The 27,659-nt window shown below is 40.3% G+C and overlaps 2 protein-coding genes across 3 annotated transcripts; both read right to left on the reverse strand.

The window, feature by feature from the left end:
* Positions 1-1,937: 1,937 nt before the first annotated feature.
* LOC100485009 (neuronal pentraxin-1) lies at positions 1,938-14,159 on the reverse strand. Of its 2 annotated transcripts, XR_004223681.1 has the most exons (6): positions 12,824-14,159; positions 9,019-9,181; positions 7,913-8,160; positions 5,795-5,974; positions 3,439-4,385; positions 1,938-3,257 (listed from the first exon to the last, which is right to left on the reverse strand). XR_004223681.1 is itself a non-coding variant. In XM_002935000.5 (5 exons), the coding sequence occupies exons 1-5, from the start codon at positions 13,673-13,675 to the stop codon at positions 4,176-4,178; spliced, it is 1,653 nt and encodes a 550-aa protein (XP_002935046.1). In that variant the 5' UTR covers positions 13,676-14,159; the 3' UTR covers positions 1,938-4,175. The 2 variants fall into 2 exon arrangements, 1 of the variants encoding a protein (XP_002935046.1); XM_002935000.5 differs by having other exon boundaries at positions 1,938-4,385.
* Positions 14,160-15,147: 988 nt separating this feature from the next.
* On the reverse strand, positions 15,148-27,428 carry LOC100485164 (toll-like receptor13). The gene is made up of 2 exons (XM_002935001.5): positions 24,664-27,428; positions 15,148-15,723 (listed from the first exon to the last, which is right to left on the reverse strand). Exons 1-2 carry the CDS (start codon positions 27,351-27,353, stop codon positions 15,567-15,569), a joined length of 2,847 nt encoding a protein of 948 aa, XP_002935047.2. The 5' UTR covers positions 27,354-27,428; the 3' UTR covers positions 15,148-15,566.
* Positions 27,429-27,659: the final 231 nt, after the last annotated feature.

Consider the following 27,659-nt stretch of genomic DNA (forward strand, 5'->3'; position numbering starts at 1 on the left):
CTTTAGATTTATAGATGTTCCTGGCCTGCAGTGCATGGATCATGGGGAAGCAGGGCATCCATATTCTGTTGGGCAAGATGCTATGGTGGCCTACCAGTCATGGCCTCCTCCATGGGATAAGAGCGCTCTTGCTTCTTCCAGTGAGGAAACCCATACAGACATGAAGAGAACATACTTTCAGATATTGCTCTTGCTGAAATAAAATTCAGGAGCCCAGTGCTACAAGGCAGCAGTGCTAATGCTTGACTTTGGGCACTTTATGGTGGATATTTTGGGCAGAGGAGCTAGAACCAAAATCTACATCTTCAAAATGATGACGTAGATATGTATTAGAGGTAACAGTATTCAAAAAGGGAGATGTTTGGCTTTGAGTCAACCATGGTGATAACACATTGTATTTACAGGTAGATCTATGGTAGTTCATTGGAACCCTATACCCTTTTACCATTATTTAACATTTAGCTAATTTCCTCAGGACTAGCACCATTTTCATCTCTCTTTGAAAAGTCATCCTTTCATGGGAAGGTTTTCATAGTGTTGGTCTTAAGTCTGATTTGCATTGGGTCCATAGAGGAGCCCTATTGTACAGTGTCGGACTGGCCCACCAGGATACCAGGAAAACTTCCGGTGGGCCCGGGGGTCAGTGGGCCCTTCCTTCTGCTCACCCAACCAATTGCCTTGTATGCCTCTTCCATGGCCATTACTAATTCTATTTGAGAAGAAACAGAATAAATGGAAGTAAGGATAGATAATAGTAAGTAAAAAGAAGTAATTAAGAAATCAAAGAAAGTGAGTGAAAATGGAAGGAAAGGTAGTCTGCAGAGTGGGCCTAAGGTCTAAAGTTTCTGGTGGGCCCTTGGCACCCCAGTCCAACACTGCTATTGTACCCCCCACAAACAGGGGAATAACTACAGAGGAAGCAGACCCTGCAGTTTCAGTGGGCTCAGGAGTTTAGGGGGGCTATTAATGCCCTAATTAATGAGCAATTCCAATATATCTTGGTAGAATAGGTCAACGTACTAATGTTTGGGGCCCTAAATTACATTTTCTGTAGATGTAGTAACATCTAGTTTCGTCACTACTTACAAACCATTGCTGTTGGGGGTCACAGATTATCTGCAGACTGCATTTGTTACATTTGAGGGGGAACCATGCTAAGCTTTAGGGATCATGTACATGAGATTGTTATATAGAATTTTCTATAACTTGGGTCTGCCAGGTGTATGCCATAGAACATCATTAGATGTGATTGTGTTACTAGTCACATCTTGGTTGAAGCCCACTGAAAGATAATGCGTGAGTCCAGAGGGTTATGGAACCCAAGGGGTTTTGATTGCCATAAAAAATGTGCTACTAGCCCAAATCATACAGGTGCAGTTCATGGTAAACAATTCGCTGTCATTTTGGGCATTGCCTCATTGATATTTGCCTGGAAAATGCCCAGTGTATCTGCTGCTGTCATTTTAAGGGTTTCATCCATCACCCACTCTATAACAGTCCATTCATAACTGTATATTCTCAATTGAACAGCATGCATTCAACTGGGAGTCAGAAGAGCAGGGGCAAAACTCACTAGCTCTGCTACTTTTGCATTGCAAGGGATTCAAATAAAAGGTCAGGCACCAGCAGCTTTTGCATTCAGTGTTATTTATTGGCTAATATGATGCAAGGTACAGAAGTGTTTCAGCAAGCCAGTGGAAAAGGTAGGCTGTGTGCCCCCAGACATCATATTGTAGTGTCACCCACTGTGACCTACAGCACTTATATTTGCCGATTTGTGTCTGTAAGTTACTCTCCCATATAGATTGTAAGCTCTACGGGGCAGGGACCTCCATCCTCTTGTGTCTTTGACTCTTAACTTGTTGCAACTGTATTTATCTGTATTTATTGTTATACTTTGTATTTATCTATTATTATCTTAATAACCCCGTTTGTATTAATGTATTCTACTGTACAGCGCTGCGTACATAAGTAGTGCTTTATAAATAAAGATATACATACATACATATCAAGGGAGTGGGACGCACTTGGCTAATGATCTAGTTGTAAGCCTGACGTTATCTGCATCACACTATCCTTGCAACTGTTGGTTATCGCACAACTAGAGGACAGTGACTTTTCTCGCTCACCGACCCCAGTGGCCTCCAGTTTCTTCATTTTATCCCCTCTAGTCCCTCATTGTCAATGTCCGTCACCTCCTAGCATGTGATATTGTACAATAGCTTCTTAATTCTTAAGCCCCAATCAGATTGCTTGTCCTGCTTCTATCTGAATAAGACAATGATTCTAACATTCCTATGATCATTACACTGTTATTCATAAAATAATATACAAGATTAAGAATGCATACTGTATATTAGGAGTGAGAATGAGATGTTGCGTCTGTGTAAACACAACATTTGTGTGTGTTCCTTCCCTTTTAAATGTTTATTGTACAGAGAGTTCACTTGAGATTTCAAAAAGAAAGTGCAAGAAAGCAGCCATTTATATGCATTCTGCAAAAACAGGAATACAAGTTACTAAGGTACAAAGAAAACATAGAATAAGCGTATTCACACGGATAAATAGAATAGTCAGTATGCACAAATATTTATATACAAGGTTAGGATCCTCCACTTTGCAGCAGTCGTGCACAACTTGCACTAGCGTCATATGTCATGAAATCATTGGAATCAATGCTCTGTAGAAATCCCCAGAAAAACACAAATGCACATGTATAAAGAAAGAAGAGAACAAGAATAAGAGGCACTACATGAACTATATAAACCACACCAAATATTTACAGCCGCCCAATCAGTGGTGCTCAGTTTGCATACCTACAATTCCATGTACTAGAATAGAGAGACCTGAAGTTCAACCCTGTGGTGGGTCATGAGAACAAATATGAAAACTAGTGATCTGGATTTAAATCAGGTCTGCCCTATAAGTTCCCATGGGTCGAGTGTGCTTCTCAAACATTTTTATGGCCCTCAGCATTTGCATTAGTTCAGTGTTGGGTTGGACCATCTAGTGCCAACACAGAACCTGATATTGAGGGCCTACTTTCACAACAGTTAGATAGGAGAGTTTGTGGTACTCTGGCACCCTCTAGGTTCCCATGGGGAGTGTGCTCCTCAAACATTTTTATGGCCCTCAGCATTAGCAAGAATTCAATGTTGGGTTGGACCATCTAGGGCCCACCAGAGAACCTGATTTCTATGCCCTACTTTCACAACAGTTAGATATAGACACTGTAAAATGTAAAGTGTCTTGTAGACCTTTGAAAGGGTCAAAGAAATTTGGCCTTGGCTGGGGCCTAATAGGGCTGGGGACCACCAGGAGATTTTGTGGTACTCTGGCGCCCTCTAGGTTCCCTTGGGGTGAATGTGCTCCTCAAACATTTTTATGGCCCTCAGCGTCTAGATATAGACACTGTAAAATGTAAAGTGTCTTGTAGACCTTTGAAGGGGTCAAAGAAATTTGGCCTTGGCTGGGGCTTAATAGAGCTGGAGATTTTGTGGTACTGTGGCAGGCCAGTCTGATTCTGCAAGTGTATAAACCTGCCCCCCCCATATAATTGCCCATTACGTAAGAAGTTGGACAGTTCTGTTCTAGATGGTCACAGAGTGATCATACAAGGTTAAGCAAACACTCAAGGTTAAGCAAACACTCAAATTGTTCTAACATCCTGAAAAATCATAAATTTTTATATGGAAATGTAAAAATGATACCTACACATGAAGGTTGACTGTCAATTATTGGATATATCCATTAAATCAATTTAAGAGTAGTATAGTAACCCAAGCTAGTGGACCCATTTGAAAACCACAGATATCCATCTTTCAACCTGGGTAGAGTGACCAGCATTCTACTAACTACAAGTCCTTATACAGTTTATGGGCACACTTTCTTGGGTTACAATTTTGATGCATTTGGCATGACTATAAGAGTATTTGCAAACTGAGATGTCAGACACTTGACTTATCATATAGTAAAGCAACAAACATTCTTCATACAAAAGTGCATTAAATCCAACAAAGCATTAGAATTTGAACATAGACATAAAAATGTAAGAAAAATGGAGATGCAGAAAGCTGGTCTACTCCGGAAAAAGCAATAGTCTTTGGGGTACCGGGAGTCCCTTCCATGTTGGGGCTCCCAATCAGAGCATGCTGCTGGTGGAGGGACTCCTCATGTCAATGGCAAGAGTTAAATGGAAGTTTAGTCACGCCCCCATGGAACTCCATGGAAGACTCCGCCCATTCTATGACATCACCAGTGGCGTGAGATGAACAGGCGGCCAACTTGAAGATTTCACTAGGTGTCATGATGTGGCTCCACATGTTAAAGTCAGAAATCTCACCCACAAACGCCTGGGTTGCATCAAATCTTCCTCCCAATGTGTCCTAAAGACAGAAGAAAAGACATTGTTTCACAACTGGTCATAATATGTTTGTTATTATATAGAAACGTGCACTCAAAATGTAGTTTTACTTCATAAATCTTTTTTCCTCAACCTAATATTTTTTTTTTACTGTTGTAAAGCCCTTATAAATGTGATGGAGAACAAGTACACAGAGCCCTTGCCAATAAGCCTTTCAGCATTTTATACTTTCCTTCTCCATATAAATAACCGTAGTGCTAGGAGTTTAATACATTAGACCAGGGAAAGGCAATATCCTAACCTCCTGATTCTGTGGAACATCCCAGAACCACAAATCGCAGTATTTCAAGGTCATGGTAATGGAAAGATGCTGTGAGATATATATTATGTGTTATATTGTGTATGGAAGGTTGTTTGTTTCTGCTCCAGGCAACTGTTAACTGCACAGAAGTTGGGGATGTTTTTAATTGATCAAATAGGAATTAGTCAGTAATTTTTAATTATGAATGATTCATGATTTCTGAACCTATGAGATACTTCAGATCTGTCCCTAGTGAGTCAAGTAACCAAGAATTCTTCCTACAGCTGATACTGTTCATATCTTGTGGTTCAAGTACAGTGATCCCCAACCTGCGGCTCGTGAGTAACATGTTGCTCCCCAACACCTTGGATGTTGCTCCCAGTGGCCTCAAAGTAGGTGCTTATTTTTGAATTCCTGGCTTGGGGGCAAGTTTGGGTTGCATAACAACCCAGTGTAATACCAAACAAAGCCTCCTGTAGGATGCAAGTCCACATAGAGGTTATTAAATAGGCCATTAAAGCTCTTATTGGCACCCCAATAAACTTTTTCCATGCTTGTGTTGCTCTCCAACACTTTTTCCATTTGAATGTGGTTCACAGATATAAAAGGTTGGAGATCCCTGTTCAAGTAACTATTTCCCCAGACCATGGCTATCGAGGAAAAGCTCCATGAAGAGTAATGAAGAGATTGTCCCATGCAACCATGGATGGCCTGATCAACTAAAAGAAAGTTGGTTGAATAGACGAAATTTACGTACTTCATGAGCTATCTAGTATAAATAAATCTAAAGCAACGGGGCTTGTTAAGTAATAATTGAAGACGTTTCACTACTCATCCGAGCAGTTGAACTGAAGAAGCTGCTCGGATGAGTAGTGAAACATCTTCAATGATTACCTAACAAGTCCAGTTCCTTTAGATTTATTTATACAAAATATACCATGACCTGGATGAATGAAAATCTCCATAGTCTTACTTCATGAGCCTTTCTGAAAGTTTGTATTTTACTCCTGAAACCTTATTCTCAAAATCAGACTCTTATTGATAGAAAGAGCTGCAGGAAGGAACATATTCCTTAATTTTTGTTATTTATCATGAGTAGTAACTCCATTCATGGAAAGAAGATGCCATACCTGTTCCTGTCCAAGGATGAAAACTCCACCGGGTTTAATAGTATGCCAGGCCGCAAGATTCTCACCAGTTCCCCTTCTCACGCCATCCAGATAAGACTCCCAAACTCCATCTCTGCTTGACCAAGTGATGCAAACATGGTGCCATTTTGCATCATTAATTGCAAGTGGAAGAGCTGTAGCCTAAGTAAATTAAAAGCACAGAGTTTACTCAATGAAACCAAGGAAACTGGAACTGTAATCTTATTTGTAAAGTATTATGGATTTACCTTGGTTTAAATCCTTCAAGTAAATCCCAAGGGAGAGACCATCAGCCTCACACATGGGATATTGGCTAGAGACTGATACTCTACTTCCTACTGGACTAAAGTCATAATCCTTCATTCTGTAAAGAGTTTATATGTCCCACAAGAACCTGTGGCATGTAAAGGATCTGTAACTGATGTTAAATGCTAAATTTATCCCATTAAAGTTCATCCTGTATGAATTTCTCCCCAACATATAATGGGCTTATTTATCAATTTTCAAGTTTGTGAATTAGAGTTTGCTTTTCTAAATCAAATAAACTCGCGTATGGAATACTCCCTTATTTCTTGACGTGGTAAACTTGTCCAACGCGCTTGGAACTCAAAAACTTGAATATCTCACACTGAAAATATGACTTGACTTTGCCTAGGACATTGACTTCTATAGAAACTCGAAAGCTTTTAGATGGCGAATTTTTACATTTGAGTTTTTATTTTTTTTGCACTTAATAAAAACCAGACATTCGAATTGTGCAAAAAAATCAGACTCAGACGTGGATAAATCTCCTCTCAACTGTCTTCATAAAGCCATTCACATTTTTTGATTGATTGCATCAATTATGCCCGCACCACCCCCCCCAAAAAATAAAAGGCTTCTCAGGTTTGCAGCTCTTCTAATGAGTATTACCTTGCATATGTTTTACAATGGTGAATACAACTAGCAAGTGCAAATAAGCATCGGCTCATTGCCCATGCTTGCAATTCTATCGTTTGGACCTAGGGCCAAATGATTGAATTACCCCAATATCACCCACCTTAGGTGGGCATATTGGGAAAAGATCTGCTCATTTGGCGACCTCACCAAACAAGTGGATCTTACCGTGTATGGCCACCTTTACTCTGCACCAAGTTATGTGGGGGCAGTTTATGTAATTTCTTACCTTTGAAACTTCTGCTTTAGAATATAAATGGATGGATATTTAATCAGTGGTCTTTAACTCTGCCAAAATATAATAACTTTTCTGACCTATGTCAGAGGGTAGGGAAATCCCATTGAATGAGGACCACATCAGGTAATTGATGAAATGGCCAGGTCTGCACTTGACTCACCATGTTATTTGATTGTTGGCTTGTGATTGAATTAAGCTAATTTGCTCCACCACAAGGTGGCAAAATGAGCAACTCTTCCCCTGTGTGGTCACCCCAAGACATCTGCATACACACACATGTAATGGAAGATAGTAAGTTGTGTCCAACAACTCACCACAAAGGAAGAGAGGTTCAGTTGCACCGCCCTCACCTTTCAGCTATGGGAGCAAAAATCACTTTTGTCAAGTTTTTTGAAGAGCAGGCACTCAATGAGCAAATCTTCAGGCAGCATTCTTCATTAAATGTAGTTTTATTGGAGTACCATGAACAACTTCCTTACGCGTTTTGTGTTCAAAGACACTTAAGGTCCCCATACACGGGCCGACTGTAGCTGCCGATATCGGTCCCTTGGACCGATTCGGCAGCTTGTCAGCCCGTGTAGGGGCAGAAACGAGGGGCCTGCCCGACTGATATCTGGCCTGAAATTGGGCAGATATCGATCGGCCAGGTTAGAAAATTCAGTTGGATCAGGGACCGCATTGACTCGTTGATGTGGTCCCTGAACCAACTGCCCCATTGCCGCCAATATAATTAGATCGTTTGGCCCCACGGCCAAACAATCGAATTAGCCTACACGCTCCCCGATATCGCCCACCCGTAGGAGCGAATCTTAGCGTGTATGGGGACCTTAAATCATAGGCCAAACACACATGTAGCATTATTTAGAGAAGCTCTCCCAGTATCTTGTCAGGTTATTAACAGATAGGCTTGATACAACTGAGTTTACCTTGTCATTAATAAGCAGTTCCATGGGATTGTTCCCCCATTCAATCAGCACCACCTCGTTGGCCTGGCCAGGAACAGAGTATGAGAAGGGTGTTCCCACTCCAGGAGAAGATGTTGATTTCATCCACAAGCAAATGGTAAAGGCAAAAATTTCATGATGGATGGTCCTTTTCACCTTGGCATACATATAGCTTGTTCTGAGTGGAAAACTGACCCTAAAGTCATTCATCTGCCTATCAGATTTAATTCCTGTCGAAACAAGAGGATATGATAAGGGAAACATAAAAATAAGCAGGTCCACCAGGGACTTTGAATAGAATCAGTAAGTGCCTAAGTATAGAAAGGCTTGGTGTATTGTCACTGTTAAGTCATAGCTATTCAAGTAAAGTGAATATTTAAGCAATGAGGTTACTTAATCTGTCTGTGCCAATTTTTCAAATAAAAATGAATATTTGACATTTCTGGCTTTCCAAACAGTTACAAAAGTGGGTGTGAAAAAGCTCAGCTTAAAAGTGTTTTTAGTTCTTAACTGAAGTTCTGTACAAGTACATTGTAATCATTGTCCTGGGAGTAAATATGTATTTATAGCCCTAGGAATTTCTGCAACTATAGCATGGCTGACACAGCAATCTTTTTATATATCTATAAGCTAAAGGGGGTCCTGATCATAAAGAGGTACTTGAACCCAATGCCCACACCTTGTGTCTCAACCCATTATCCTTATAGATTGCAAGCTTTTTTGGGCAGGGCCCTCTTCACCTTTTGTATTGGTTATTTGTTGCTTTGTATGTAACTCTGTGTGTCCAATGTATAAACCCATTTATTGTACAGCGCTGCAGAATATGTTGGCACTTTATAAATACATGTTAAAAATAATAATAATAATAACCCCAAAAACACTTTCAAGATTTAGGAATGTTTCTGATTTCATGATAGTTTTATACACATATTTGTTCACTTTATCTAAGCCTTTTGGGAGGCAAATGACTAGACAACACCATGCAAAAGGAGTAGAGGTCCACTGTGGTTACAGCAGGTCAAATGAATTGGAAAGATACGGTATGATTCTTGCTTCAGTGTATAAATGAGCAAATTTTAATGTTTTACCTTTCTCAATCGCAGATATGGTGGCATCCAGTTTGTGTCTAATTGGGTCTTCATGGGTCTCGGTATTGTTGTGCTTTGCAAGGATCTGGTGTTCCAAGATGCTGATCTTTTTCTGCAGTGTATCTTTGAGAGACGTTGAGAATAATGAAGAGTTCTGGTTGACCTACAATACAAAAGGACAGGGTCTTTGCTTGGCTTATATATGGGAGAGAACACATATGACTCACTGAAACTTCTATATTACAACAAATATTTTACCCCCTGTTGTAAAATATGAGGATATTAGGAGTCACCTTGGAGTTCCATTTCCTTTATAAAAGCACTAGGCCTTTATCCTTCTTCCTTTATATGGTCATGAAACACTAGGGATTTCTAATTTCCATATATTTTTAAATAGGGGTGCACTATTGCCTATATATACATGGAATAACCCAACTGGGTTTGCATTGGGCTTGCACTATTTGTAAAAGTAGAAACTAGTGCTGAATAATGCAGCCTTATACATTGGTTTATTTGTTCATATCTGGGTAGTATGGGCAGATGCTTTTTTGGTGGGGATAAGGTGGGGCATTGAGGAAATTGTGCATTGAAGCCTATGGGCCAGTAGGATTTCTACTGGTGCCTTGTGTTTCACTTTGCTCATTTGCACATTATCCCTCTCTATTGCCTACTGTTACCCTGTGTTTTGATTTGCTCCAAGTTGCACATTATTCCCCTCTGTTGCCTACTGTTACCCTGTGTTTCGATTTGCTCCAAGTTGCACATTATCCCTCTCTATTGCCTACTGTTACCCTGTGTTTCGATTTGCTCCAAGTTGCATATTATCCCTCTCTATTGCCTACTGTTTCCCTGTGTTTCGATTTGCTCCAAGTTGCATATTATCCCTCTCTATTGCCTACTGTTACCCTGTTTTTCGATTTACTCCAAGTTGCATATTATCCCTCTCTATTGCCTACTGTTACCCTGTTTTTTTATTTGCTCCAAGTTGCATATTATCCCTCTCTTTTGCCTACTGTTAACCTGTGTTTCGAGTTGCACCAAGTTGCACATTATCCCTCTTTATTGCCTACTGTTACCCTATGTTTCGAGTTGTACCAGGTTTCACATTATCCCTCTCTATTGCCTACTGTTTCCCTGTGTTTCGAGTTGCTCCAAGTTGCATATTATCCCTCTCTATTGCCTACTGTTACCCTGTGTTTCGATTTGCTCCAAGTTGCACATTATCCCTCTCTATTGCCTACTGTTTCCCTGTGTTTCGAGTTGCTCCAAGTTGCATATTATCCCTCTCTATTGCCTACTGTTACCCTTTGTTTCGATTTGCTCCAAGTTGCACATTATCCCTCTCTATTGCCTACTGTTTCCCTGTGTTTCGAGTTGCTCCAAGTTGCATATTATCCCTCTCTATTGCCTACTGTTACCCTGTGTTTCGATTTGCTCCAAGTTGCACATTATCCCTCTCTATTGCCTACTGTTTCCCTGTGTTTCGATTTGCTCCAAGTTGCATATTATCCCTCTTTATTGCCTACTGTTACCCTGTTTTTCGATTTGCTCCGAGTTGCATATTATCCCTCTCTTTTGCCTACTGTTACCCTGTGTTTCGAGTTGCACCAAGTTGCACATTATCCCTCTTTATTGCCTACTGTTACCCTGTGTTTCAAGTTGCACCAGGTTGCACATTATCCCTCTTTATTGCCTACTGTTACCCTGTGTTTCAAGTTGCACCAGGTTGCACATTATCCCTCTTTATTGCCTACTGTTACCCTGTGTTTCGATTTGCTCCAAGTTGCATATTATCCCTCTTTATTGCCTACTGTTACCCTGTGTTTCAAGTTGCACCAGGTTGCACATTATCCCTCTTTATTGCCTACTGTTACCCTGTGTTTCGATTTGCTCCAAGTTGCACATTATCCCTCTTTATTGCCTACTGTTACCCTGTGTTTCAAGTTGCACCAGGTTGCACATAAACCCTATATATTGCCTATGGTTACCCTGTTTTTTGAGTTGCATCAGGTTGCACATTATCCCTCTCTATTGCCTACTGTTACCCTGTGTTTCGAGTTGCTCCAAGTTGCACATTATCCCTCTGTATACACACTTTGCAGTCAGTGATCACTGCTTCAGTTTCCTCCACTTCTGCAACTGTTTGATTTATTCAGTTTGGAGATCAGCACAGGATACTCCGTGGGAATTTTTATTTTATTGATTTGTGAGCTACAGGGGACCACTACCTTTTTTTAATTGCCCCTTACTGGGCGGGAGTCAACAAGCAGTTTTGCTATTAAATGTACTTATCACCTGATTTCTTGTATTCTTATTTTAATTTGTAATAATCACGTGCAAAGGTAAATCTAGTGCTTTATGTGTCGCCATCACCAATAATATAATAATAAAATAATAAAATGCTTGATCCCAGATCAGGCAGGGAAAGGAGCGCACAAAACACAGTTCTCATCGAAGGGTAAATAAACATTATGGAAGAGAAAAGAGGAAGGTTCAAGGCAATTTAAACAGAAACAAAAAAAGCAGAAAGGGAAGTTCTGATTCTATCAGCTTCAAAGCTTCTGTGTTGGTTTTCTCATAGCACCACTAATATACAACCCAGTTAGCCTGAACTTGTGGAAATTGTACACTATACTAGAAACCAAATTAGCTGAAATATTGTATTGTAGAACTAAAATTCCAATCTACAAATCAGAGAGTGGCTCTTAGTAGAAGCATCAGGTAAAATCCATTCACACACACGTTCTGGTGGCGAAACCCAATTTAAACAAAAAGCTCATTTTATGATATTTCTGACAATTAAAATAAAAAATAAGACATGACTGAGAATTATTTCCACAACTTTTTGGTACAGGTATGGGAACTGTTATCCAGAATATTCGGGACCTGGGGTTTTTCGGATAAGGGATCTTTCCGTAATTTGGATCTCTATAACTTAAGTCTGCTAAAAATCATTTAAGATATAATTACCCCTTATTGGGGGCAGAACAGCCCTATTGGGTTTATTTCATGGTTAAATGATTCCCTTTTCTCTGTAATAATAAAACAGTACCTGTACTTGATCCCAACTAAGATATAATTACCCCTTATTGGGGGCAGAACAGCCCTATTGGGTTTATTTAATGGTTAAATGATTCCCTTTTCTCTGTAATAATAAAACAGTACCTGTACTTGATCCCAACTAAGATATAATTACCCCTTATTGGGGGCAAAACAATCTCTTCACGTTTAAATTATTTTTTTTAGTAGATTTATGATATAGTGGTATAAACCCAGGTCCTGAGCATTCTGGATAACAGGTCCCATACATGTATATATTGTAAGTACATGTATATTAACTTGATTTAAAAGGAACATTTCTTGAACTGCTAGGTTGTATAAATACATCTATACTATAGCATTTTCTATGTTATTTTATAGAAAAATATATTTCCAGGAAATGTATAATTAATAATATTTTCGTTACCCACATCTTCAAAACAGTTTTTAGGAGAGGTGCAAACCATGTCTCATCATGCAAAGAGGGAGCTGGTGATTGTAACCCTGGGTCAGAGAAGCTGAAGGGATGGGTGTCTGTTAATTTGGTAGCCTTACAATGGCGCCCAATCAAAAATTTTCTGTCCCATTTGATCGACTAGATGACCGTTATCCAAGGCTATTGCAATATCGGTCGCCTCGTTTTACACACACACACATGATTACATACACTCATAAACACATACATGTGTCTCTTTTGGAAGCAAAGGTTTCCTACTAGAGGTTGAATAGTTCTATATGCAAGGTGTAGCTTGGTCAGTGCAGTTACCTGTAAATGTTCCAGTCTTTCCTTTAAAGACTCCAGCATTCGCTCCATCTGCTGAATACTCTGTGGTGTCACTTGTGGAGGATCTTCCATAGTGTTTGGCACACCAGTGGCCCTGCGGTAGGAATCATAGGCTGGTTGCTCACGATACTCACGGTGGGTGAGATGATGGTACTCATGATCTCTACCATGGCCATCCTCATGTCCGTGAGGGTGATCCCTCTCATGTCCAGCCTCACGTTCATGCCCATACTCCCTATCATGTCTTTCTTCCCATTCATGACCATGTTCTCTTTTGTGTCCCAACTCTCTCTCATGACCATGGTCCCTTTCATTCCCATGGTCTCTGTCATGCCCATGATCCCTGTCATGCCCGTGGTCTCTGTCATGCCCGTGGTCTCTGTCATGGCCATGGTCTCTGTCATGACCCTCTTCCCACTCATGTCCATGTTCTCTTTTGTGTCCATGATCCTTATCATGCCCATAGCTTTCTTCATACCCATGGTCTCTATCACGACCATGTTCAGAAGAATGGGTATAACTCTCCTCATGCCCTCTGCCAAGAGGGTAGCCTTCACAGCGGCTCAATTTGACTGTGAGTTCCCTAATTGTCTCTCTCTGATCCAAGATAGTCTCCTTCTGGTGTACCACAGTCTCACGCAAATGCAGGATAGTCTCTTTAGCTTCTTCTTGCATGCCCATCCAATGCCCACTGCTACTGTGCCGCTGCATGTTTGAATGGCATTCCATATCTAAAGGCATTGGGGTGCAGACAAATTTCGGAATAGAATGTTCCCCCAGGGAAGCATGAACCAGAAAAAGGTAAGTGGCCAGGAAAGTTAAGAAAAGCTTCATGTTAATATTACAATCTTATTCAAAGTCTTGAATTGTCAAAGTATATATTATCGTTCCTTTCTGCCTGCCTCTCTTCCTTGCCGTCTTTAGTTGTCCTTCTTAGCAGACAAGTGACTTTCAGAGGATTTCTAAATCTGATTTGCTTTAATGTCACCTCCCTGTGTAATTATCAAATCCTCTTCTGATGCTGTTCCCCCTCTTCCTTACTCTAGCAACCTGGTCTGGAGATGGCATTAGGTCCCAGGCTAATGTTCTCTAATCCCTGGGAGGCCCTACCTTCTGTCTGGGTGCCCTACATGTAACTAGAGCAGATCATGGGCTTACATTAAACATAGCTAATGAATTTAGGAAGACTCTAAAGAGATGATGTCCTGGTAAACTATTGCTGCCCTGAAATCACATCTAGACAGTCAGTTCAATCCATTTCTTCTGTTAAACTAACATGGTCGACTACAAATTACACTCCAAAGGACAAATCCTAAACATTTAATTAATTGTCTATTTAACACATTATAGGGTTGATTCACTAAAGGTCGATAAGCGTTTTCGTATGCTTTTTTGCGTTAAAATTGATGCAAAAAAACGCGCGATTCGGTAAAAATCGAATGCGTTAAATAGCACGCAACCGAATGCGTTAATTTTAATGCATTGCGTTGATTCTCGGGCAGAAATAATACTAACACATGATTCACAAACACTTAGACGCGCTAAATATCGCATTAGTCTGTGCGAAAATTAACACCTACTTGGGGCAGGCGGTAATTATAGAAAAGTACAGTTAATGAGCTTTTGGCAACAAAATATGGACTTTGCAGTGGGATTGATTCAAGTCTGTGTTGGCCCCAGAGTGATGCAGCCGCCAGTTTGCAGGGAAATGGGCATTTTCAGTACAGCAATTTTCCGAAAGTAATGGCATGTATGACTAATATGGCGTGCGTTTTTTCGCACGCGGTGACAATTTGTGCGCGCTGCGTTAATTAGCACTCGTTCCGTCAAATACCGCATGAAAATAGTCTTCACGACTTAAATAACGCAAACAGCATCGCGTCTAAATTAATGCAAGTATCCTTTCAGTGAATCGAGCGCTAAGTCGCGTAAAATAAGACGCAATAAAATTTTTAACGCATGCTATAAATAGCGCTCGTTTTATCGCATTTTAGGGTGAATCAACCCTTATATCTCAGAACAATGACAATTCAGAATGACTTTTATAATTTGACAGAAAATTGAGATTATACAGGCACATATACACATGAGTGTATTTCCAAACAATATTGTATCTGTAGCACCATAAGTTGTGGTTCTGTTGCTGTCAATAGCAAAAAATTGTCAAGAACGGGTGAAAAGTGGTGACAGTCTGTAAAAAATAGAACTCTGTGAACACCTTGTAGATTGTAAGCTCTTCTGGGCAGGGCTCTCTTCACCTCTTGTATCGGTTATTGGTTGCTTTATATGTTACTCTGTATGTCCAGTGTATGAAACCCACTTATTGTACAGCGCTGTGGGATATGTTGGCGCTTTATAAATAAATGTTAATAATAATAACAAAGTCAGTATTGTTACTGCTTGGTAAAGGTAACTGAGTATTCCAGCATCCCATGGCCACAGGAGGGAGCTCTTTATTCCTTCTATTACCATTACCAAGTCCAAAGAGGGCTCTTACCTTTTTATACAAAGACAGACATACAGTATATACATATACAGTATATGTAACGAGAGAAGGAGAGAGAAATCAAACTCCTACAAACAGCTACACCAACACGTTATTTAGACATGAGATCCAAAAGGGCCAGTTCTGACACTCTTTGGTTCTTGTTCAGTGGTGATTCTTTCCATTCAATCTGGTTTTATAGATAATAACCAGTTTTTCAAAACCACTGTAACAGTTCAGTCAGTCACACAACTGAATGTTATTTTCTTCACACACCCCACCATCCAATGCTTGGCGGAGCTTAAGCCAAAAGACTTCTTCTCCTCGGGGGTCTTCAGGCCAGTCAATGTATGTGTTTTGCTTTATCAGCTTTCTCAGTTTGTGGTAGGCAGAAAGTCTAAAGAGGACAAAAAAGAGCAGCGTGAGAGGCTGGAACACAAAGGCATGGCTTGCATAGGGGAACGCTAATGGCATCACTCAAATGAAATGCTCAATGGATAGACTCCGAGGCATGGAAAAGATGGCATTTCAGAAATGCTCATACTCTGCCTGGAAGGCAGGGTTCATTGCAGGACACCCATTAACAGGACATATTACTCAATAAGCAGAATTCAGGACTGAGGAGCTACAGTCTTAAAACCAACCTCAATTTTGAACCTTAATGTTTGTGGTTTTTTTTAGTTGTCGATGAACTACAGCAACAATTCTGCAACGGCAACTGAATAACCAACATTTGCTGTTGCGTTTAATCCAATTATATGTACAGGTATAGGACACGTTATCCAGAATGCTTGGGACCGAGGGTATTCCGGATAAGGAGTCTTTTCCCTAATTTGGATCTCCATACCTTAAGTCTACTAAAAAATCAATAAAACATTAATTAAACCCAATAGGATTGTTTTGCCTCCAGTAAGGATTATTTATATCTTAGTTGGGATCAATTACAGGTACTGTTTTATTATTACAGAGAAAAGGGAATCATTTAACCATTAAATTAACCCAATAGGGCTGTTCTGCCCCCAATAAGGGGTTATTATATCTTAGTTGGGATCAAGTACAGGTACTGTTTTATTATTACAGAGAAAAGGGAATCATTTAACCATGAAATAAACCCAATAGGGCTGTTCTGCCCCCAATAAGGGGTAATTATATCTTAGTTGGGATCAAGTACAGGTACTGTTTTATTATTACAGAGAAAAAAGAAAACATTTAACCATGAAATAAACCCAATAGGGCTGTTCTGCCCCCAATAAGGGGTAATTATATCTTAGTTGGGATCAATTACAAGATGCTGTTTTATTATTACAGAGAAAAAGGAAATCAGTTTTAAAATTCTGAATTATTTGATTAAAATGGAGTCTATGGGAGACAGGCTTTCCGTAATTCGGAGCTTTCTGGATAGCGGGTTTCCGGATAAGGGATCCCATACCTGTACAAGTTAACTCAATACGCAGGAACGTTTCTGCCATAAGGCAAGGTCAGAACTACCAGGGTGTTAAAAGCATTGTAAGATAATGAAGTGATGAAGAAACCATTCTGAAAAACAACATGTAACCTTTTCTTTATCTATAAGGTCCCATAAAATGCCAATAACATACCTTTAATTACTATGTCAAACAAGGGAAATTGTGCTCACCGCTAAATTTAAAACCATTACGTGGGGGTGCAAAGAGGCAGTGACCACAAAACTCATAAAAACAGCAACACTAGGTCCTTTGCGCTCAGCCAATATTAATATATAGAGGGCATTAAAGGAGAAGGAAAGATAAAATCATAGGGGGAGCCAAATGTTAGGCAGTGATTGTAATCACTTTCCTTATACCTCGGGTTGGTGCTCATGTTAGGAGGAAACTGCACCAGCCCGGGGTAGCTGTATCTCGCATGCATAGGCAGTAGAGTAAGAAGACGCTTTTTTTGTTTTTTTGTTCAGCTTTTCAGTCTACTGCGCAGTGATTGTACCTTTTCTTCTCCTTTCAGACATTCTGTGCATTAAGCTACCAAGAAATGCCCATATATTGCAATATACTTCATGTTGCTCAACTAAGTCACAGTCACCCCCGGTCTGGCCAGTCCTACACTCACTTTCATCAGATTCATTACCAATTCTACTGCTTCATTATACATTTAACAAAGGGACTGAGTTTTTCCTTTCTTTCTTTTAAGGTTAAAACCCCCAAATGGCTGCCCTTTTATTGGCTCCACTGGGATCACGTGACTGTAGCTGGGAAGGGTAGAAGCTACAACATGGAGCTTGCATGGAGCCTTTGGCCTTTTGGCCAGTTGGACATAAAGCTGTCCAGCCCACCCCAACAATGAATGCCTGATAATGCAGCAATGTGTTCTGGGACATTAAACACAAAGTGGCCACTGCATTCATACTGCCATCCCAGTATGCACTGTCTTTCATTGTGTATATTGTGCTTGAGGGGCCAATAATCACTGTCTCACACTGTATATAGTATCCTTGGTGTGTCAGTGCTTGGGGCCACATTGTGCCATGAAATGTTGGGGGCCAATGAGAAAGAGAGGTATTTTTATTATTACAGAGAAAAAGAAAATCAGTTTTAAAATTCTGAATTATTTGATTAAAATGGAGTCTATGGGAGACAGGCTTTCCGTTTTTCGGAGTTTTCTGGATATCGGGTTTCTGGGTAATGGATCCCATACCGGTACAAGCCTGGCTGTAAGCCCCCCTAACTGTATAAAGACCCACAGAAAACCAACATGATGCCCAATATGCACAGATATACCAAAGTATATGGCATCTATGGACCCTGAATAAAAATAGCGCATATGAATTTTCTCATGTAAGGAATACATGCCCTGATAAAGCTGCGATGTGTTTTGGGACATTAAACACAAAGTGGCCACTGAATTCTTACTGCCAAACGAGAGTATGCACTTGAGTCTTTCATTGTGTATATTGTGCTTGAGGGGCCAATAATCATAATGGCAGCCTGGCAATCTGTGGGTCTGGCAAATGCCAGAGGGGCTGATGTAAGATGTAAGACATAGACAGTCACTATTTATTGGGCTGGTGGGGGCTGTTTGGACCGAAATGCCAGGGTCTATTTAAAATCCCAGTCCAAGCATGACCTCTGTAATAAATAGGGCTTGCAAATGTTCAGGTTTTCCTGGGATCACCAAAAACATTTTTGTCAGATTGCACCGATTCTGGCTTAATGGCCCTGGTCTCCAGTCCAGTAAAGGACTTACCGTTTAAAATGTCATCTTCACCCCCTCACAGGATAAATGTAACTTTTGCACCATATATTAGTGCTTCCTGTAGCAGAAAGATTCATAGCTGAGTTACCCTGATTCTAACAAAGAAACTGAGGAACAAAACCCACAACCACTCCCACGAGCTGTTGAAACTTTTAGTAGAAATGGTTCTTTGAATTATTTGCAAACCGGCATGAGTAAGCACCAATAGTGACACATCGTATCCAAGCGTGGACCCAAGTGTGTGTAATTCATGGGAGAAATGTCACACTCAGGCCACCACCTCCCACATCAGTGGCATTTGCTATAACGTCTGCTTCTCACGAGAAAGGATTTAATGTCAGTACATGGGTACAACAGATACTGAATGGGCAAAAAGAGTCAGATTTATATAATTGATTTTAATGGGGAAATTTCTCACATATTTAATACCAGTGTCCCTAAACTTTTCACAATTGGTCACTAGGGGACTATGGTTAAAGGCTAGAAAAAGAAGGCAGAACCACCAACAGCCAATCCCCAATTGAATTTTATTGGTTTATATTTAAACTGCTGCTTTAATGGCAGGGTCCCCACACAGTTGGTCATTGGCGGACTGCAGTTCAAAGTTAGTAAAAGTGGGCAGAGCCACCAACAGCCAATCAGATGTCATTCAGAGACTTAACATGTTTTTTAAACCAACATGAAGTTTGTTCTGAAACTTCCCTTTCTAGTTTCTAAATTGGTATTTATTTTCTACATTTGTTGGTACAGGTATGGGATCCCTTATCCAGAAACCCGTTATCCAGAAAGCTCCGAATTACAGAAAGCCTGTCTCCCATAGAATCCATTTTAATCAAATAATTCGGAATTTTAAAACTGATTTCCCCTTTTCTCTGTAATAATAAAACAGTACCTGTACTTGATCCCAACTAAGATATAATTAATCCTTATTGGGGGCAGAACAGTCCTATTGGGTTTATTTAATGGTTAAATGATTCCCTTTTCTCTGTAATAATAAAACAGTACCTGTACTTGATCCCAACTAAGATATAATTACCCCTTATTGGGGGCAGAACAGCCCTATTGGGTTTATTTCATGGTTAAATGATTCCCTTTTCTCTGTAATAATAAAACAGTACCTGTACTTGATCCCAACTAAGATATAATTACCCCTTATTGGGGCAGAACAGCCCTATTGGGTTTATTTAATGGTTAAATGATTCCCTTTTCTCTGTAATAATAAAACAGTACCTGTACTTGATCCCAACTAAGATAGAATTACCCCTTATTGGAGGCAGAACAATCCTATTGGGTTTAATTAATGTTTTATAGATTTTTTAGTAGACTTAAGGTATGGAGATCCAAATTACGGAAAGACCCCTTATCTGGAATACCCTTGGTCCCGAGCATTCTGGATAACGGGTCCTATACCTGTATTGGCAGCAATATACCTAAAGAATGCTTCTTAGAAACACTTGACCTTATTAGTAGGGAGGCTTTGTGGTATCCCAATTTAATACAATGGGGTTTAGATGGTTTTAATAGAAGTGTGGTGCAGTCTGCCCTGACCTGTGCCTGCGTAGTTATCATATGAAGGTTTATTTAATGCTAAAGAGCAGTTGCCCATAGCAACAAATTCATTTTGATCAGTCTACTACCAGTTAGAAAATGGGAACTTCTTCATTGGGACACAGGTGGCTTATAGTGACCTTGACAATAGGGTTGTGAAACCGCAGTTTCTGAGAATCAGTGTAAAACCCAAGTATATAGTGATACATATTTAGAGGAAACTTACCGTAAGTATCAGGAAAGGACCTCATGAGGCTGTGGTCTGAAAGCAAAGACTAGGGGGCACATTTACTAATCCACGAACGTCTGAAAAGTGTCTGAATGCGTTTTTTCCGTAATGATCAGTATTTTTGCGATTTTTTTCGTCGCCGTCGCGACTTTTCAGCGAATTGTCGCAACTTTTTCTTCGCCGTCATGACTTTTTCGCGAATTGTCGTGACTTTTTTGCCGCCATCGCGAAAAAATCGGATTGGTTTTTCTGCCGTTTACAATTGCTCAATACGAAAAAATTTCGACGGCAACGAAAAAGTCGTGCAAAATACGATAAAGCCGTGACGGCGATGAAAAAATCGTGCAAAATACGAAAAAAATGTGACGCCGACGAAAAAGTCGCAACATTTTTGTTTCCAATCCGATTTTTGCCCATTCGGATTCGTGGATTAGTAAATGTTCCCCTAGGGGTATATTTATTAACATTGGAGATAAACACCACTGGTGATGTTGCAACCAATCATCAATTAGATTTGAATGATCATCTACAAGTTAGAAAACATATCTGGTGGGTTGCTATGGAAAACATCACCCGTGATATTTGTTAATAAATACACCCCTAGGTCGCTGACCTAACAGTTGCATGTACACATCTGCTTGAATGGGTAAAGTCATGTTCATTTGTTGACTGACCAACATGATTTGGACTGTGCAACCCACAAACACAGACACCGATAGATCATATAAACTTCATGCAGATGCTGCTGGGGAAGGGACCCAAGACCCCTGAGCTGCAACCCACCAATACTAACTGCTCTGCCAGTCGCTATGTTATCCAGAATGCTCGAGACCTGGGGTTTTCCGGATAAGGGGTCTTTCTATAATTCGGATCTCCTACCTTAAGTCTATTAAAAAAATCATTTAAACATTAAATAAACCCAATAGGATTGTTTTGGCTCCAATAAGGATTAATTATATGTTAGTTGGGATCAAGTACAGGTACTGTTTTATTATTACAGAGAAAAGGGAATCATTTAACCATGAAATAAACCCAATAGGGCTGTTCTGCCCCCAATAAGGGGTAATTATATCTTAGTTGGGATCAAGTACAGGTACTGTTTTATTATTACAGAGAAAAGGGAATCATTTAACCATTAAATAAACCCAATAGGGCTGTTCTGCCCCCAATAAGGGGTAATTATATCTTAGTTGGGATCAAGTACAGGTACTGTTTTATTATTACAGAGAAAAGGGAATCATTTAACCATGAAATAAACCCAATAGGGCTGTTCTGCCCCCAATAAGGGGTAATTATATCTTAGTTGGGATCAAGTACAAGCTACTGTTTCATTATTACAGAGAAAAAGGAAATCCTTTTAAAAAATGTGAACTATTTGATCAAAATGGAGCCTATGGGAGATGGCCTTTCCGTAATTCGGAACTTTCTGGATCATGGGTTTCCGGATAAGGGGTCCGATACCTGTACAAAGGGCCAACATACTTTTGCCTATATTCATTCCAAGTAGCATACAATATACTGCACATATGCACATGTATCGCAACATTTAGCATTTCCTAAAAAATCAGTGTTGTTTGTCATCAGCACTTCCCCATTGCCACAGGCTTTATAGTTATACTGCACAGCTGGGTAATGAGCTCAGCCCTTTAATTCTATGCTCTATGGTGCCCTACAGTTATTCACTGCCTTTACTCTTATTCAATGTGAAGAACAATGTCTCTATAGAACCTTGTTAGTCCCCAAAGGCAACGTTTCCATGACCCAACCAAAGCTGCCATTTTTGATCTGCAGCTAAGATAACAGACATTTCTGTTTGATTTATTTAGTGGAGTAATGACAAACCCCAGCCAATCCACAGATACTTTGATTATTCTGCTCTGTTTGATTATCTGCTCTGAATTTGATTATCTGCTCTAGATCAGTAAAATAATAACTGGTTGTTATGACTTAAGGTGGCCATTCACGTTAAGCGGATCTTCTCCCGATATCCCCACCTATGGGTGGGAGATATCGGGGAAATGTAGGCCCTGGGGCCAAACGATTGAATTCTAACGGCGGCAATGGCACAGTTGGTTGGGGGACCGCATCAACGAGCCGATGTGGTCCCTGATCCGACTAAATCTTTTAACCTGCCAGATATCGGTCGGGCAGCCCCCTCGTTCCTGCCCCTACACGGGCCGATAAGCTGCCGAATTGGTCCAAAGGACTGTTATCAGCAGCTACAATCGGCCCGTGTATGGGGACCTACTGGATTGTTTATACATGTAAAGAGCGTCCTTACAAGAGCTCCCATTGTCTCTGTTTGGCTGTTATTATGCTCATTAGTGCTACAGTCTGAGATTCTTTTTTTTTATGAATATCTTGACAAACTTATCATCATAGTGTACAATGAGAGTACAATGGCCAGAACTCCCCTTTTATGACAACATGAACTTAATCTCAGTTAAAACTTTTTTTAAAGAAGAACAAAACCCTTGTAGATTGTAAGCTCTTTTGAGCAGGGCTCTCTTCATCCCTTGTATCGGTTATTGATTGCTTTATACCAGGGGCGGGCCAAGCCGACCGGGCGCCCTAGGCAACTGGGTCGGCCACCTCGCCCCTGCACCTTCCGCCCCCCCCTCGCGTTTCAGCGCGCATGCGCAGTTCCGGGGGAGGGGGGGCGGTGGCTATGCGATAGTTCATTGCCCCCACTGCGTATTGGCAAGCGGCGGGGGCAATGAAAAAGGAGCTAGGGGTAGCCAGGAGAGGTTCCTGCCTGGCGCCCCCTAGTGTTTGTGCCCTAGGCAGCTGCCTCTTTTGCCTACCCCTGCTTTATACTGTATGTTACTCTGTATGTCCAATGTATGAAACCATAATAATGAGAAAATAGATTAAGAAAGAGAACCTAAGTTATATCCCACTGATAGGTCCTGAATCAGTATACAATTAGTCAACAGGTTATTCAGTGAAATAAACAACCATTTATTGGCTCAAAATTTAAACAAACAGTTCAAAAGCATACTATACCAAACAGTGGAAAGGTACATCCCAGTGCCTCATGGTGCCCACTCCTAATGCGTTTCGCACCATTGGGTGCTTCATTCTCTGATTGGGTGCTTCATACTCTGATGAAGCACCCAATGGTGCGAAACGCGTTAGGAGTGGGCACCATGAGGCACTGGGATGTACCTTTTCACTGTTTGGTATAGTATGCTTTTGCACTGTTTGTTTAAATTTTGAGCCAATAAATGGTTGTTTATTTCACTGAATAACTTGTTGACCAATGTATGTAACCCACCTATTGTACAGCGCTGCAGAATATGTTGGCGCTTTATAAATAAATGTTAATAATAATAATAATAATAACCCTTGAGGATAAATCTAGTCCTTCTCCTCTTGAACCAACCCTCTGTAAAACAACTTCCCATTTAACTCATTAAAGGAGAACTAATCCCCTCCCAGAAAAAATCCCCTATCCACTGCCCTCCACTGAGCCCCCTCCCTGCTCCCTCCCAGCAGAATCTATTTCTGATAGTGAAGCTGAACTAAACAGGCAGAATAGCACAGCGGAGCTAACAGGCACCATTGTCTGAATCTTTGTGTTCTCCTAAAACACTACAGGAGTACCTTAAATTGCACATGTACCAGCATTAGATGGCAGTGGATGGGACTTTTGTCTGGGGGGGGGGTTAGTTCTTCTTTAATTAGATTTAAATGGGCTACTGTATTTAAGGAAATGAAAGCTATGATTGGTTGCATTGGTGCAAATTAGCACTTATTTTCCAAAAACATCCCTTTGTTTTAGAATGTGTTTGCAATATTTTTAAGTATAAGTTTATTTTAAAAAAAAAAAATTTATTTTAAAAATAAGTTTTTATAGCTTGAGGCTACTAATAAAATACTACAAAATGAAGAACAGTTACACTTTACACAAGCTTCTGGATGCTGAAAGGGGCTTGGTGCTCAAGGGGCATACTGATGCTAGCTCAGTTGTGATTGGCTAAAGCGGACCTTTGGTTGGGGAGAGAAGAGAGTCCACAGAAAGCTCTCAGTTAGTTGAGGGTCTGATTAACTGGCTCGTGTTCTGATCTAATTCATTATTTGCTCACCTATAGGTGTGGTTTGAAATTCATTGTGTATTTCTAATTTTGTCGGTGATGATGGTACTGTTCCTCTCAATATCTAAAAGGTAAACATTTTTACTGAGACAAGAGTGTAATGGCATAAGCCCTTATGTTCTCTTGTATGAGTTAATTTGATTTACAATTCTATTACCCTTCCTTTTTTATGGTTTCTTCTGTAGCATCAGATTTCCAAATGTATCACTAATGTGGTTTCTAACCAATGGTCTTTTACCTGTATTCTGGAATCTCTTCAAGAAACACCATAAGAAGGACATCTTCTTTATAGGAGAAGGCCCACGAGCATGCCAATTGCATCTCCTCTCTGCACCATTCGCTTTCCAAATACTTCCTGCTGACCACACACAAAGTCTTCCGGCTGTTACTGATAGCATCCTGAATGTTGTCAAGATGGTAGATTCCTGGAACAAAGTCTCTAGGCTTGAAGCACAGCTTAAATTTACGCTGGCCTTGTTCTTCCAACATATGCAATAACTTTTCCACTACCCATATCTCATCATCTTCGCAGTAAGAAATATAAGCGTCGTACTTGTGCACTTTATCTGTCGTCTCGAGCTTCCACCTAAACCAGACTTCTAACATACAATACATATACCTTACAGTCCATTTGAGCTTGACCACAAGAAGATTCACAGTCAACAAAGAAAATGTTATTATGAAACTCCCAAGAAAAAAGTAGTAGCCAGTATTGGTGCAAAAACTGAAGTCTTGATTTTCAAAGAGCATTTCATTTGCTTCCAGGCCAAAACATTTATATGACTGAATAAAGGGTATCTGGACCTCCGTGTTACATTTAGACCAGTTCTGGAACCAGTAGTTGTCACAGGAGCAGGAAAGAGTATTCATGTACATGTCAAAATAATTCAAGTTAGGCACATTTTTAAGTATATCTTCACTGATGTTGGTCAGTCTGTTGTACCTTAAAGATATGTGTTCCAACATGGGCACATTGGTAAATACGTCTTCTGGAAGGAACTGGATCCCATTGTTGTCCAGTGTAAGATTCCTAAGTTGACCAAGCTTTTTAAATAATTCTTTCTCAAAACTAATTGGAGGGTCTGTCATTGTATAGACTGTGGCTGATATGTCTAATTCTGTCAAATTCAAAAGAAACTCAAATGATACGTTTCTAAAAAATGCACTTGGGTTTCCTTGGAGCCTTAGAACTTTAAGAGACTGTAGACCTTGAAATAATGAGGCAGGAATATAAATATTGCCTTCTGCCTGATAGCTGGCATCCAAATATTCCAGTTGCGTGAGATTGAGAAATGGGGTGGGAGATTGAAATTTGTGCAGCGGCCACAGCTGGTTTCTGCTTAGATCCAAACTCCTGAGCGATTTGACAAATTTAAAAGTATTATCAGTGATTTTGTATATATTATTGTTGGCCAGTGAAAGTTCCTTAAGGGAGACGAGGCCTTTCAAACCATTTTTTTGTATTGTTAATATTTTGTTCCCTGACAGCAAAAGTGTTTCTAACTTTCTAAGGTAGATATGGGCATTGGACTTGATTAATGATATACTGTTGTCTTGCAAATCCAAGACACGGAGGTTTGAGAAGTACCTGAAATTGTTCCTTGTTGCAGCTGTTATTTTACATCCTTTGAGACTGAGGTAGTTTAGACGTCTGAGGCCAGAAAATGCCTTTTCATTAAGGTGCGTCAAGTAGTTCTTCGATAGGTCCAAATACTGAAGGCTGGTCAACGGGGAGAACAATTTATCTTCTAGATCTGAAAGCTGATTTCGTTCAAGTATCAGGGTATGAAGATTATTGAGACCCCTCCATGAGCTATTAGCAATTCTCCGTAGTTTACACTTGTCAAGGTAAAGGACCTCAAGGTACTTAAAGTCTTGTAGATCCTTTTCTTGGAGTCTGGGGAGAGGAGATGTCGAAAGAATGAGTGAAGTCAGGTTAGTGCACCTACCAATGATAGATAGGTTAGTGACTGCGATTTTGGAATGTTTGATATCCAACAGCTGCAGTTTTGGGAATGTTTGGAAAACCTGGCAAGCAGACACCAGTTCGTGCTGGAGAGCCGGTCGCATGCTTGACCAATGGAATTCCGTCAGGTTGGGGAGTACGAGTCCCAATAACTGGGAAATGTTTAAAGAGTTTTCATCAAAAGTTACTTTAGCCAACATGGGCAAGTTGCTGAAAGAGCTCTTGTTCACTGCAGACAAGTTATTTCTTGTGACATTGAGCTCTATAAGACTAGGCATGGAGTAAAATGTAAAGTCCAAGACAGAAATGGAATTGTTGCGCAGGTTTAAAGACTGTAGAGACGAGAGGACAGTCACACTTTGCTCACTTTTTAAATCTGTTATAAAATTAGAGGACAAACTCAGTCTTAAAAAATCTGGCAGCTGTGACACTGCATTGGCCACTGATCTAAAATCAGAAACATTATTAAACGATAGATCAAGTTCTTGTAGAGCTCCTAGAGGTCCGAGGGTGCCCATTTGGATTGTGTGTATTCTGTTGTGACTTAGGTCAAATATTTGGAGATGTTTGAGATCTGTAAGGTCCACTGTGTCCAACGACTGGATCAAATTGTAGCTCAGGTCAAGGATAAGAAGATCGTTTAGGTTATGGAAAGCCCAGGTATCCACTCCATTGACTTTGTTTTTTCTCAGCACGAGTTCTTGCAATTTGGGCAGATGAGAAAAGGTGTAGCCATCGATCTTGCTGATTTCGTTTTCAGATATATTCAACACTCGTGTTTGATAAGGAAGATCTTGGATGGCATCTGCTAAGGTTACAACGCTCTGTCCTACACAGTTAGCGTATTCTGTATGAATCCCCTCCAAAGAGCACTTCCTATAACCATAACATTCTATAAATGATATAGGCTGAAGTATCAGTGTCATCAGGGCAGCAATTGGGCAAGTCCAATGGAAAGGCATCGTTTCTGACAATCCTCTTCACAGCTTTACCAGGCAGGCTAGAAGGCATGGGCACATAATGCCTGTTTGGCCAACCCTTTGATCTGAAATAGAAAATAAAAATGACTGATGTGATTAAAGATACAAAAAAAGAATAGAGCTGAAAGAAGAACGTGCAAAGCAGAAATCAGAGAGGAGACCTATGCTAAATAAGGGGAAACATGAAGCAGATAAGAGTATGAGCAGAAGGAAAGGGAATAACTAAAGTAGAAAGCAAAGACCAGTGGGGTAACTACCTATACAGAGCACCCCGAAGGGGGCCTGAAC

The sequence above is a fragment of the Xenopus tropicalis genome, chromosome 7 (assembly GCF_000004195.4).
Source record: "Xenopus tropicalis strain Nigerian chromosome 7, UCB_Xtro_10.0, whole genome shotgun sequence".
Taxonomy (NCBI): domain Eukaryota; kingdom Metazoa; phylum Chordata; class Amphibia; order Anura; family Pipidae; genus Xenopus; species Xenopus tropicalis.

Coding starts and splice junctions, on each gene's coding strand:
- LOC100485009 (XM_002935000.5), bottom strand. CDS start 13,675: ATGAAGCTTTTCTTAACTTTCCTGGCCACTTACCTTTTTCTGGTTCAT. Junction 9,182..12,823: donor AAAGACTGGAACATTTACAG/GTAACTGCACTG, acceptor TTTGTATTGTAG/GTCAACCAGAACTCTTCATT. Junction 4,386..5,794: donor TCATCCTTGGACAGGAACAG/GTATGGCATCTT, acceptor TTCTGTCTTTAG/GACACATTGGGAGGAAGATT.
- LOC100485164 (XM_002935001.5), bottom strand. CDS start 27,353: ATGCCTTTCCATTGGACTTGCCCAATTGCTGCCCTGATGACACTGATA. Junction 15,724..24,663: donor GAAGAGATTCCAGAATACAG/GTAAAAGACCAT, acceptor TGTCCTCTTTAG/ACTTTCTGCCTACCACAAAC.